The sequence below is a fragment of the Orcinus orca genome, chromosome 4 (assembly GCF_937001465.1).
Source record: "Orcinus orca chromosome 4, mOrcOrc1.1, whole genome shotgun sequence".
In the NCBI taxonomy this organism is placed as follows: Eukaryota; Metazoa; Chordata; class Mammalia; order Artiodactyla; family Delphinidae; genus Orcinus; species Orcinus orca.
In genome coordinates, this window is record NC_064562.1 from 31915169 (window position 1) to 31927522 (window position 12354).

A 12354-nucleotide genomic window follows, 5' to 3' on the forward strand; every position below is an offset into this window, starting at 1 on the left:
ATTGCAACAAGAAAAATGTAAAAGTTGACCAGAGGTTTTAAACACTTGAATACACAGGTGTACTATTAATCAAAACTTACCTATAAAACAGATTTGCAAAAGAAATTACAAGAAGGGTGGTAAATTCCAAAGAAACTTATAACAGGGACTTCCCTGGTAGTCCAATGGTAAAGAATCCGCCTTACAATGCAGGGGACGGGGGTTCGATCCCTGGTCAGCGAACTAAGATCCCACATGCCGTGGGGCAACTAAGCCTGCCTGCCACAACTACTGAGCTCATGCCCCTCAACTAGAGCCCGTGTGCCGCAAGCTACAGAGCCCACGTGCTCTGGAACCCGTGCGCCACAATTGCAGAGCCCATGCACCCTGGAGTCTGCACGCCACAACTAGAGAACAGAAAACCCACACAACACAGCTAGAGAGAGGCCTGCGCACCATAACGAAGAGCCCGCATGCCAGAGCAAAAGATCCCACATGCCTCAGGGAAGATCCCGCGCGCATTAACTAAGCCCTAATGCAGCCAAAAATAAAATAATAAAATAATAAATAAATCTTTGAAAAAAAAGGAAATTTATAACTGTGTAAGGTAAAGCTACATTAGCAAAGTTGGAGGCAGCACTTTGTAAAGAAAGACTTCTGAAGTTATATGGCTCTACTTAACCTCTTACTACTTGGACAGCTCTCAGGGAGGGGAGGTTGTTTAATTTTAACAGTACAAACTTTATGGTTTAAAGTAACTAATATGTAACCAATACGAGAGAATCGGTAGCATACAAACTATTTTAATAAAATGCCTGAAAAGTAGGAAAAAGTTATGATAGCTGCATATATATATATATTAATAAATACATATATATAGTATAATATAAAATATAATAAACTTACTAATGAAAAATCCAATGAAGAAAGGATAAAGGAGGAGCATGCATGAGGATTCAGTGATACTGGTAATATGCTGGTTCTTTAAGTTAAATGAAGTTTCAAAGGGTTTATAATACTTCATTACTTATACATGTCACACATTCTTTTGTCTGTATCCTATTTTTCACAATTTTAGACATTTTAATCCAATATACTGACTGTAAAAAAACTTAATAATCAACTTTCTGCATCTACATTCTGAGTGAAAAAACTGAATAACCTGAAAAAAATTTTTTTTTTTACTTTTTTTTGAAAGCTATTTGAATGGTCAATAAGAAGATATGAAAACTGAACAAGGTTTCAGCAATTCATATTTAGCAGGACCAATGATTTTGCTGTCCTTACACTGGGGAAAGCTATGCCTAAGCTATAAATATCTGCTTAGGGAAGCAAACAACTCTACATCAACTCAAGAGACAGATGTATTCCTAGAAGGGTTGTCATTCTAAGAATCACCAATCTGCTTCACCTTTCAGGCTCTCAGTTTCCTTAACTATATAATGAGCTCTATGTATTAAACACTTAATGAGGGAAGAATTTAAAAACATATGTAAAGCACCTGGCCCATTGCCTAGCACATAGTAAACTGTAGTGACTTTTTTTAAATCACACATTATTAGTTAATGTAACTTCTTTCTTTGAGTAGAATTGAGACTAAGGCTGATAACTATCGATTAGAAAATACTTAAGTGCAGCAGTACTAACCCTGAAATGGACTAGTTTACCACATTCCCGATATTTTCAGTTCCCAAGATTCAAAAGACTGGCCAAGGCCCTGTAGGAGCATGAAAAGTTTTGTAAGGGAGAAGGGAAGGATATCTGTAGGAGCATGAAAAGTTTTGTAAGGGAGAAGGGAAGGAAAAGAACTAATCTAATCCTCTCAGCAACTTTCTCTGCCCTACAGGAGAGGAGAACGATGGTGAAGAGGAAGTGTAATTGAACAGATTTTCCCTCTCCTTCTACCCAGACACCTACTGACCTGCAAACATGTAGCTATGAAAGACTTAACCAGTCACCTTAAAATCTCTACCAGGCATACAGTTCTAGGCAGCATATGAACGAACTATTACTACAGAATTTGGATTTTCCTTAATGATAAAATGCAAGTGACTCATGTTCGGTCATCCACCTCCACAGAAGACATTCTAAAGAACAGAGGAGTTGGAATCCTTCTGCCAGAGGAATGTTGTTTCACACACAAACAACTAATGATGGACTATATCACTACCACACATTTCTCCTTAACATCCAAGATACATGAGGTTTAGAAAAAGAAAAAGAAAAAAACTGAGAAGGAAAGTTTTCAAGTCTATTTGGAGACAAAGGGATACATAGATTTGCCATTTATCTCCTTCAGATTCACAAACTTTGAAAGTCCACATAGACGCAAAATCCCCAAAATGTTGACAACTGTTGAAACAGAATGACAGACACCAGAGTTCATTAAACTGTTCTATTTTTGTGTACACCTGAACATTTCCATAATATACATAATTTTTTAAAAATGTGTACGTGTGTGTCAGTATTTGTATATAAACTCCCAACACAACAAACTGGTAGAGAAATACCCAATTGTTCAAAATTTTCTTATTCCATAGGTAAGTGAATTTCATCAAGCTACTTTCTCATTCTAGAAGTTGTACCACAGGTGACCAGTCCATTAGTAAAGCTCTAGTGAAGGAAATAATTAACTGCCCTGAATAAAACAAGCCTAACCTTGAAAAAATACAGGCAAAGGGGAAAGGTAATAAACAGTTATTCAACTATTGCACATTCATATTTGTTCCCATCTATTACCTTCTAACACAGGTGAATAGGTGGAAGAAGAGGAAATATCTAAAGGTCAAATTTACTTTTTATATTTTACACTGATGGGCAACAGAAATTAGAATAAAGAAATCTAAAAAGTCCCCATTAGAAATGATAACCATTTCTAAGACTAGAGAAAAAGGGAAGTATCGCATATCCACATTTTAAAAATAACATTCATAGCTCATAGTAGTATAACCAGCAACTTCCAATGACCAAATATGCTTTGCTGATAGACATGAATTCACAAATGAAATAAAGATTATACTATATCTGCTGCAATTCTCTTTTTAAATTGCCATTCAATATTCACAAGATGTAACCCTAAATTCTTTCCAAAATTTGACTTCTGTTAATTATGTCTAAAAATAAAACTAGTCAAGATTAAATATAAATGCTAACTTTGCAGCAAATTAATCTTTCATCAGCCCTGTGAACAAGAATTTTCTGTTCAAAATTTATGGCAAAACATAACTTAGGCAGACTCGAAAGAGTAGGTAGGACATTATTTCTCAAGTCCAAAAGAACTTACTTAAAATATCCGAAATGCACACTTAGATATACATCCCAAGGGGGAAAAAAATTTATAGAATAAAACTCCTCCACTGGAATCCTCCATAATACTTCCATAGCAACAATTATTTCCTTAGGACCAAAGTGATCTGTTCACTTTCTCAAAACCTGGAGCATCTAAGTTTACATAATTCCCCTTAAACTGAAAAATACAAGAAATTGTTTCATTTAGGTCAGCAGAATTTTGTTTCTATCATCAGCCTGAGTAGAGCACATGGCTCCAGCGCTAACGTCTTGTTCCCCAACCCACTGAGAAGATACGCTCGTAAAATAGAGATCTACTTACCAGGTTAAAGACAGTTTCTACAATATCCCTATTGGATACTTCTCCAACTTCAACCAACCCCGTCAACACGGCAAATTTCATTCTGATGCCCCTGATAGGGAGCCCTGGTTTCAGAGACAAGGCACCCCCTTCGGCAGGGGTTTCTTCTCCTTTCCCTCCACCTCCCCCGTCATCACCTGTTGGTGGCGGGGAAGGGGCAATACTGTCTTCACTGGCCATTGCGAGTTCACGATAAAGGACCACTCGGAGTCACTCTGGGACAGCAGTCGCTGCGCTAGTAATAAGCACACAGACGCAAAGCAAAACGGAAAGGGTCACTCTTCCAAGTTGTGGAGAAACCCCAAAAGCAGTTGATGTGGAAAGTCCTTGGCGTCGCCTTCCTCCTCTTGGGGAATATTTGTCCAATCTCTCTCCCCGAGGCTGACAACAACGCCAAACCCTATTGGAAGATTAAATCAATGTTAAATAGGCTAGGTTTTGTTTTAGGGTTTTGCGGGGAGAGAAGGGAGTAGTGTCCGTCAAATAAGTTCCTCAAAGGACCCCGCTACCAGCCAGGCGCGGGGTTCTGAGCGAAGGCTGGTTCCAGAGGCCCGAGAACAGGTTCACTCCTCCCCCACACTCTCGCAGGTTCCAGGCGCAGGGCAATCTCTCCTCACAGGTGCACGGAAAAGGAAACTGTCGCTGGGAAAGGGCGGGGGGGGGGGGTCGGAGGAAAGCAGGGGTCCCCAAGCTACCCTAGAGGGAGAAAGTTCCTCCTCACCCAGACACTCCGGACTCGTCCTTGCCCCCCGCCAGGCAGCCGCGAGACGGAGGTGGCGGCTGAGATCCAGGGCAGGAAAGGGCGGGGGAAGGGGGCGGTGATGATTCTCAACGCTCGGCCCAGGGGGAGGAGTGGAGCACCTCTCGGGCACCTGAGGTTCGACGGGCAGAGGAGGGGTGGTGTGTGTAGTGGCCAGAAGGGAGGGGAGTCCCGGCGGCTACGACGAAGAGAGGAGGGAGGAGAGAGAGGTCAATGCACCTGATCGCAGCCTCCAAGTTTCCCTAGTCCGCTCCCCGGGAGTCCGCGGCTGCACAGAACTCCATGGCTTCCTGGCCCGCCCCACCCCACCCCACCCCTGCGCTCAGCCTTTGCAAAATCAGCCGCTGCCGGCACTACGGACGCCGCGGCTGAGGCTACTGCGGGCGGTGAGGATGCTACTGCCACAGCTTCCCCCTCCACTGCTCGCGCGGCTGTCCGCGTGCCCACTTAAGCTGCTCCCCGCCGCCATGACAGCGCCGAGGGCGGCCGGGTGCGGCGTGCGCGTGCGCGAGCGCGAGCAGCCGGGCGGGCGCGAAGGCGGAGGCGACCGCGCGGCGGCGTGGGTACGCGCGGGCGGCCCCGGGGGCCGGAGAGGGCGGAGGCGCCGGGCGCGGGCTTGCTGGTAGGATAGCGAGTGAGGGCTGGCGCGCTATGCAGGTAGCACCAGGTGTATCCCCGGCCCGGCCAGAAAAGACCTTTATTTTCAGCAGCCGACTCTTCCCCGGCCTCCCACTCCCCGACCTGAGAAGGTGCTTTGGCGAGTGCCGAGGCGGTGATTCTGACGCTCCTTCTGTTAAGTTACCGTAGGGCCTCCTGGCGCGGAAGGAACCCGCCCCACGTTGCCAAGGTGTTTTCTTGGACTCGGAGAAGGACACCTGAGGGACCGTCACGAGCTAGAGAGGTGGCAGCTCCGGAGCCAGCGGGGCTGCTGTCCTTGTCTAAAGGAGCAAAGAGTCCCCACCCCTGACAGCTTTCAGCTGCCGCCCGCCCGCCGCGCTCGGCGAAGACTCGGAAAGAGATTTCTACTGGGATTCCCTGACAGCTGCCACCTTCCTTTCGAAGCGGGGTGTGGGGCGGGGAGATTGTGTGGACGAGGAACGGGGAAAATTCCTTGCAGCTGCCGCCCGACCAAACCTCTCCCACGTTCTGAGGAAGGGAGGACTCCTGAGACAGCTGCTCCAAGCAGCGTGGAGGCGGAGTGCATTTTGCCTGTAGATCTCGGAGGGGTGTTTTTCCTCTCGGGATTTTCCAATGTGAAAGTTAGGCTCGCCTCATTCTCAGATTAGTTTAAGAGATCAATTAGATTAGGATTGAAACCTGCACAGATCATCATAATCTGTGTCCTGTTCCCCCACCACCACCCGTTAACAGTATTCTTCCTGACACATTAGTGAAAAACAAACAAATATTATAGAGGAAAGTGGCTTTTCACCCTTATGGTACTCTTTGAAGCCATAAGGCCTTAAAACATATATAATATTTAAAATACTCGCACTTAAAAGTCAAGCAAAAGTGGGGTCAAAGTTAGGAAGTACTGTGGGAGAGTCAAGAAAAATTATATTGGTTTTAGGGAGGAAATAGTTTTCTAGAGAAAGGGTTATTTGAGATGGGCTTGGAAAATGAACTGGATTTTAACTAGCACATGGAAATTTGGGAGGAGGGGTGTGGCATGAGAAAAGACAAGAAGCACAGGAGCGTCCTCAGAAAAGTTTTAAAAGCTTACACCTTTTTAAAAATACTAAAATAAATTCAGCTGTACCACATCTCATGGTTGCAAATGTTGAAGATTTGTTTTCTGTAAGTGGGTTTAATATTACAAAGATGAGGCAGACATTTTTCTCCAGATCTGAAATGGTGACTTGTGCATTGCCAGGGTAAGAGGCAGTATCAACGTCTTGCCATTCCTGAAAATTTAAACACGTCAGGTTTATATTTTAAATCATTAAACGAAGAAGTCGGGAATAAGGAGAAGTGGGTGTGCCAGGAGGAGAGAGACAACTTTCACTTCATTGTGAACACATCTGGAGGGAGGAAGGGAGGCATTAAACAATGAAAGGCCTCTCATAGCATTTTGCTGCTTCAGATTTGGGCAAATAGTCTAACCTTGAGTATGTTAATATATCTGGCATATAAGTGCTAGTGGAGTATTTGTTAATAAATAAATGTCCTCCATTGAGAAGAAGCAGATGATAGTGAAATGCCCTAAACACAGCGTGGTCACAGTTATTCAGTCTAAATGACCTAGGGCTAAGGTTTATGTCTGTTATGGATTTGCCATCTCACCGTTAATGCTGTTCTACTGATGAAACAACAGGAGATGTAAGACAATAATCCAACTGTTTTTTACAATTTTTCAGAGTTATCCACCCTCCTGCTTTACTTTGCCCCTGGTTACAGGAAAACAGTTGCCAGAAATCAGAGGTTCACTGCAGAAGGAAACTTCACTTCTAGCCAAGTCACAGTTAAAATACAATAGCTGTGGATTATTGTTTAGGTGTAAAGAATACAGCCATGGAGTGCTTCAGGTAAACTGTTCATCAGCTATTAAGCTCCTTCACGGCATAATACTTTGAACATTGTAGGTACTCAATACATATTATTTGGAATGAGTTAAAGCTCTAAAGTTACTTGCTCTAATTTTTCTGGCCTGAAAACCCTTGCTTGAGTCTATACAACTATTGCCAGTTAGAGAGAGGAAGATCCTGGTATAAAAGGCTACTTTAATATGGAAAGCTGGGAATTCCCTGACGTTTCAGTGGTTAGGAGTCAGCGCTTTCACTGCCGGGGGCCCGGGTTAAATTCCTGGTTGGGGAACTAAGGTCCCACAAGCCATGCGGCGTGGGCAAAAATAAAAAATAAATTAATAATGATATGGAGAGCAGTTTTACCATTTGTTTACATTTTAGTACTATTATGGAAGTTTTCTAGTCAAAAGACTTCATATGAACTATCAGCATATGATTTTTATTTATTTATTTATTTTTTGCGGTACGCGGGCCTCTCACCGTTGTGGCCTCTCCCGTTGCCGAGCACAGGCTCCGGACGCGCAGGCTCAGCGGCCATGGCTCACGGGCCCAGCCGCTCCGCGGCATGTGGGATCTTCGCAGACCGGGGCACGAACCCGCGTCCCCTCCATCGGCAGGCGGACTCTCAACCACTGCGCCACCAGGGAAGCCCCAGCATATGATTTTATAGGACTGCCGTACTTGTATCCCTGTATCATACACTCAACTGCTACACAAAAGAGAAGAAAAAAAGGAAAAGGGCAGTAGAGTGTTCCCGAATATGGCTGCCACCAGTGTCTGTGTCCCCAGGGTGAGCCGCAGCTGTCCCCCACACCCCCCATCCAGGGTCTCCAAAACCAGCAGGGCACTAACCGACCTATGAGTGCTGAAGAGTTTACAGATGGATTCAAGCTTTCTGGATACCCTGACATCAACTGTGTCACTTGGACCTTCCTCATGTCTAAGATCAACAGAAACACCAACTAAAAGAGTTACATGAATTGTATACATCACATAAAGAAACATAAAAGCAAAATGTTCTAAGATGAAAGGGAAAACAGATCATCACAAGTCTTCATTAACAGAAAGAAAAAAATGTATTGGAATTCTGAGGGGGAAGTACACCTAAATTTGGAGAATAAAGATGAAAAAAATTTTGTTTTAAAATGGAAAAGGAAGGAATGGGGGAAAAATTACCTTTTATAAATCCAGACTTAAATTTTTCGTCATCATCTAATTTATATCTCTCTCTGACATCACCACCTTGACAGAATTAAGGACTAAAGGTTTTCATAATTTTACTTGCCTTCAGCATACATTGACATCATAATAGGAAAAGAAAAGAGTGGATTCAGAACAGGAAGCCTTGTGCATAACTCAAAGGAACTCAAGCAAAGAGAATGTAATTTCATGGTGAAATCAAAATGATTATTGATCTGCAAGCCTTTACCTATATGCAAAGAAAAGAAAATTTTGATAACAAAGATAGGATGGAATTTTTCTTTGTTTCTACCAGAAAATACACCCAATCCACCCAATTGTAACTTATTGGCATTTTGCTAGGGTGTAGATTAAATGATAATTTAGGAAAAAGGTACCATCTACATGATTTGCTCTGCACCTAGAGAATTTGCAGAATTCTTCAAATTCTTATTCAGCGTAGCTTATATCATAGGCTGGAATGGAAATTCATGGCCTTGGCTTGCAGCACCCTCCTCACAAGAAAGGCAAACATTGCTTTTACTATTCACTAAATCTTACTAATGTTAAGTAAAACTTCGAATGTGAGTAATCTTTACTAATGACACTTTTATTGGGCAAGACTCTGGGAACAATTGCAATTTAAGAGGAAAAGACATTGCCCACCCTTATAGTTGGAAATTCAAATGTTTAAGATTGAAAGTTCACATGATTGTTCAATATCTAGAAGTTCAAAATGATCCACATGAAGTTAATTACGTTTGGGGCATTTTTAAATATTTATTTATTTTGGCTTCACTGGGTCTTAGTTGCAGCACACGGGATCTTTAGTTGCATCATGCAAACTCTTAGTTGCGATATGCATGCGGGATCTAGTTTCCCGACCAGGGATCAAACCCAGGCCCCCTGCATTACATGGAGTCTTACTCACTGGACCACCAGGGAAGTCCTGTTTGGGGCATTTTAAAATTTTTGTTTCCCTTGTGTATGTCACACGAGGGATAAAGACTTTGAAAAGGGCAACTCTACTATCAGTAGGTATGCTAGCCAAGACATATGTTTTAAGACATAAAATATTAATGAAGTATTTAGCATAGTTGACATGGACATATACTAGATTGGTTGTTTTTTTGTTTTGTTTTCCCACATCTATTTCGTTCTTAAGTAGTGTGTAAATACGTAGCCCATTTGCAGTGTTCTCTTACAATAGTAAGATAGTAATTGTCACGAGACTGCAATGAAATGCACCACCATCCCACCCCACCCCACCCGTTTGCAATTTATATAAGTGCATATCCCTAGAATGACTGTTGGCATTGTCAGCTCAACTCTAAATTGCTTGTCTAGGTGAGGTCTCTGAGAGGACAGTGTCTCCCCTGAAAGTGGTAGGTTGCCATTTCAGTCACCAAGATTACAAATGGTGGTTCAAATAGGAAATGAGACCACCAGGAGATTGACTTCAAGCAGACGGGAGAGGAAATTACTTTTTCCAGCCCTTATCCTCTGAGGTTTGAACTTTGAATTGCTTGCTAGTACTCCAAAAGGAGAAAGGTGACTTCTGTCATGTAGAAACATGCTTAGAGTATTCCTTCTTGGAACCCAAGCCACATGGAGAAGCCGTGTGGAGAACAATCAAGGCCTTCAATCAACAGCCCCAGCTGAGTTCCAAGCCGACAAGCAGCACCAACTGCCCGCTACAAGAGCGAGCGATCATGGATATTCCAGCTGGGTTGAGCCTTCAGAAGACTGCAGCCCTGCCACATGGTATAGAATTGCACTGTTGGGTCCAGTTAACCCACATAGAAATTGTGAGAGGTCATAAATACTTGTTGATTTAAGCCACTGGATTTTGGGATTGTTTGTTATACAGCAATAGGTAGAAAACTAAAATATCAGGTATGGCACTTCCCTGGTGGTCCGGTGGTTAAGAATCTGCTTTCCAACGCAGGGGACGCGGGTTCGATCCCTGGTCAGGGAACTGAGATTCCCACATGCCGCGGGGCAACTAGACCCATGTGCCGCAACTGCAGAGCCCGTGTGCTCTGGATCCACAACTAGAGAGAAGCCCGCTCGCCACAACGAAAGATCCTGCATGCAGCAATGAAGACCTCATGCCTAAATAAATAAATATTTAAAAAATAAAATAAAATATCAGGTAAAACAGATTATTTAGCTTTGGATTACTCTCCCTAACCATATTACTTTTGTTGATCCAGCCTCGTCATAGCTATGCTATAATTTAGAGTCCCCATAATTGGGCCTGTATATTAAAGAAGGTGGTAACAGTGGTACATCCTAGAGATGCACAAGGGAAAAGGGGATTTTGTGTGATCACATTTTGGGTTATAAAGTTCACAAGAAATTTTCCAGGGAGATGTTCTATTTGTTGCTAATTGAGAAAACTTACGTTTAATTTGATTAAAGAAAGCACCCATTTCCTTACAGACACTCCAAATTATTTTCTCTGCTGAGAAATGTTACAGCCACTATGGGTAATCTACCTATACTAAAAATACAGGAATAAAGTGTTCAATTCTACTAATAATCAAAGAAATGTAAATTACAATAGTATTGAGATAACATGGTTTACCTCTCTCATTGCAAATACTTATAGTATTCAGTGTTGGCAAAGGAGAAATGTGCACTCATTAATATTTACAGCAAACATATAACATCACTAAGAAGCAGTTTACCACTATACTGCTTTTCCACTCTTAAGACTGTATCCTAGGGGACTTCCCTGGTGGTGCAGTGGTTAAGAATCCACCTGCCAATGTAGGGGACACGGGTTCAAGCCCTGGTCTGGGAAGATCCCACATGCCGCGGAGCAACCAAGCACATGTGCCACAACTACTAAGCCCACGTGCCACAACTACTGAGCCTGCACTCTAGAGCCCATGAGCCATAACTACTGAGCCCACGTGCCACAACTACTGAAGCCCATGCACCTAGAGCTCATGCTTCACAACAAGAGAAGCCACCACAATGAGTAGCCCCGGTCACCGCAACTAGAGAAAGCCCACGCGCAGCAAGGAAGACCCAAAGCAGCCAAAAATAAATAAATAAATTTATGAGGAAAAAAAAAGATGATGTGATATATATATATATATACAATAGAATATTACCCAGCCATAAAAAAGAATGAAATTTGCAGCAACATGGATAACCAAGAGATTACCATACTGAGTAAAGTAAGTCAGACAGAGAAAGACAAATATTATATGATATCGCTTATATGTGGAATCTAAAAAACAATACAAATGAACTTATTACGAAACAGAAACAGACTCACAGACATAGAAAACAAACTTACAGTTACCGAAGGGGAAGGGAGGGATAAATTAGGGGTATGCGATTAACAGATACACACTACTCTATATAAAATAAACAAGTTCCTATAAAACACAGGGAAATATATTCAATATCTTGCAATAACCTATAGTGGAAAATAAAGTATACATATATATATATAACTGAATCACATTGCTGTACACCTGAAACTAACACAATATTGTAAATCAACTATACTTCAATTTAAAAAAAAAAAAAGGAAAAAGAAAAGTCTCCAGTCTGGTCGGACATTTTAACCCTAGAGGACAATTTAATTCAATTGTCACTCTTAAATAATTAGACCTTTCTTCTGGATAGAGCTATGGAACAGTAAAAAAGGTTGTTCTGTTAATACATATATTGAAAAGCACATCCTACCACCCCCATTTGGATCACACCCTCTTTACAGATACTCTTTAAATATGAGGAAGTGTGGGAAACTCTCATCCCATGAAGTTAAATAGTATTGTGATTGTTTTAAAAAGTCATTATAGTTTTTATTATCCTGCACAAAGGGGGAAATGGAGTTGAACCTGTGCTTACACAATAGGCTGCAGAAGGGAAAATGAATAGATTATGCTCCATTCCTGGCTTTATTATGAATGAAAATTATGTTAGCATAATTTAGGCAAGACCCCATGCCTAAGTTATAATTAGGCAAGACCCCATGCCTAAGTTATAATTAGGCATGACCCCATGCCTAAGTTATAATTGTTACATGAAAATGATGAGTGTGGGACAGCAGGCAGATAGTTAGTGGGAAGTTGACTAAAAATGAAACTACAGAGGCAGAGGGGACCACGATAAACCAGGCTAAGGATTGGATTCTACCCTGAAGGCAACTTGCTGCATTCAGGAGATCTCAAACTGTAAAGTGATAGGATTTCATTAGCCTCTTAAGAAAATCACTAGCAGCTACCCAACCCCGATAC

At 42.2% G+C, this 12354-nt stretch overlaps 1 protein-coding gene across 3 annotated transcripts in view; it reads right to left on the minus strand.

Moving 5' to 3' along the window:
- The window catches only part of LRBA (LPS responsive beige-like anchor protein), a 728899-nt gene extending 724229 nt beyond the window's left edge, over positions 1–4670 (minus strand). Inside the window, exons 1-2 of one of the 3 annotated variants that reach the window (XM_033402948.2) lie at positions 4608–4670; positions 3590–4028 (exon numbers count right to left, since the gene is read on the minus strand). In XM_033402948.2, the coding sequence (XP_033258839.1) occupies positions 3590–3808 (219 nt within the window). In that variant the 5' untranslated portion in view covers positions 3809–4028; positions 4608–4670. Of the gene's footprint in view, positions 1–3589; positions 4029–4349; positions 4513–4607 lie in introns of those variants that run through there. The other 2 variants (XM_033402953.2, XM_012535502.3) reach the window with 2 other exon arrangements.
- Positions 4671–12354: the final 7684 nt, after the last annotated feature.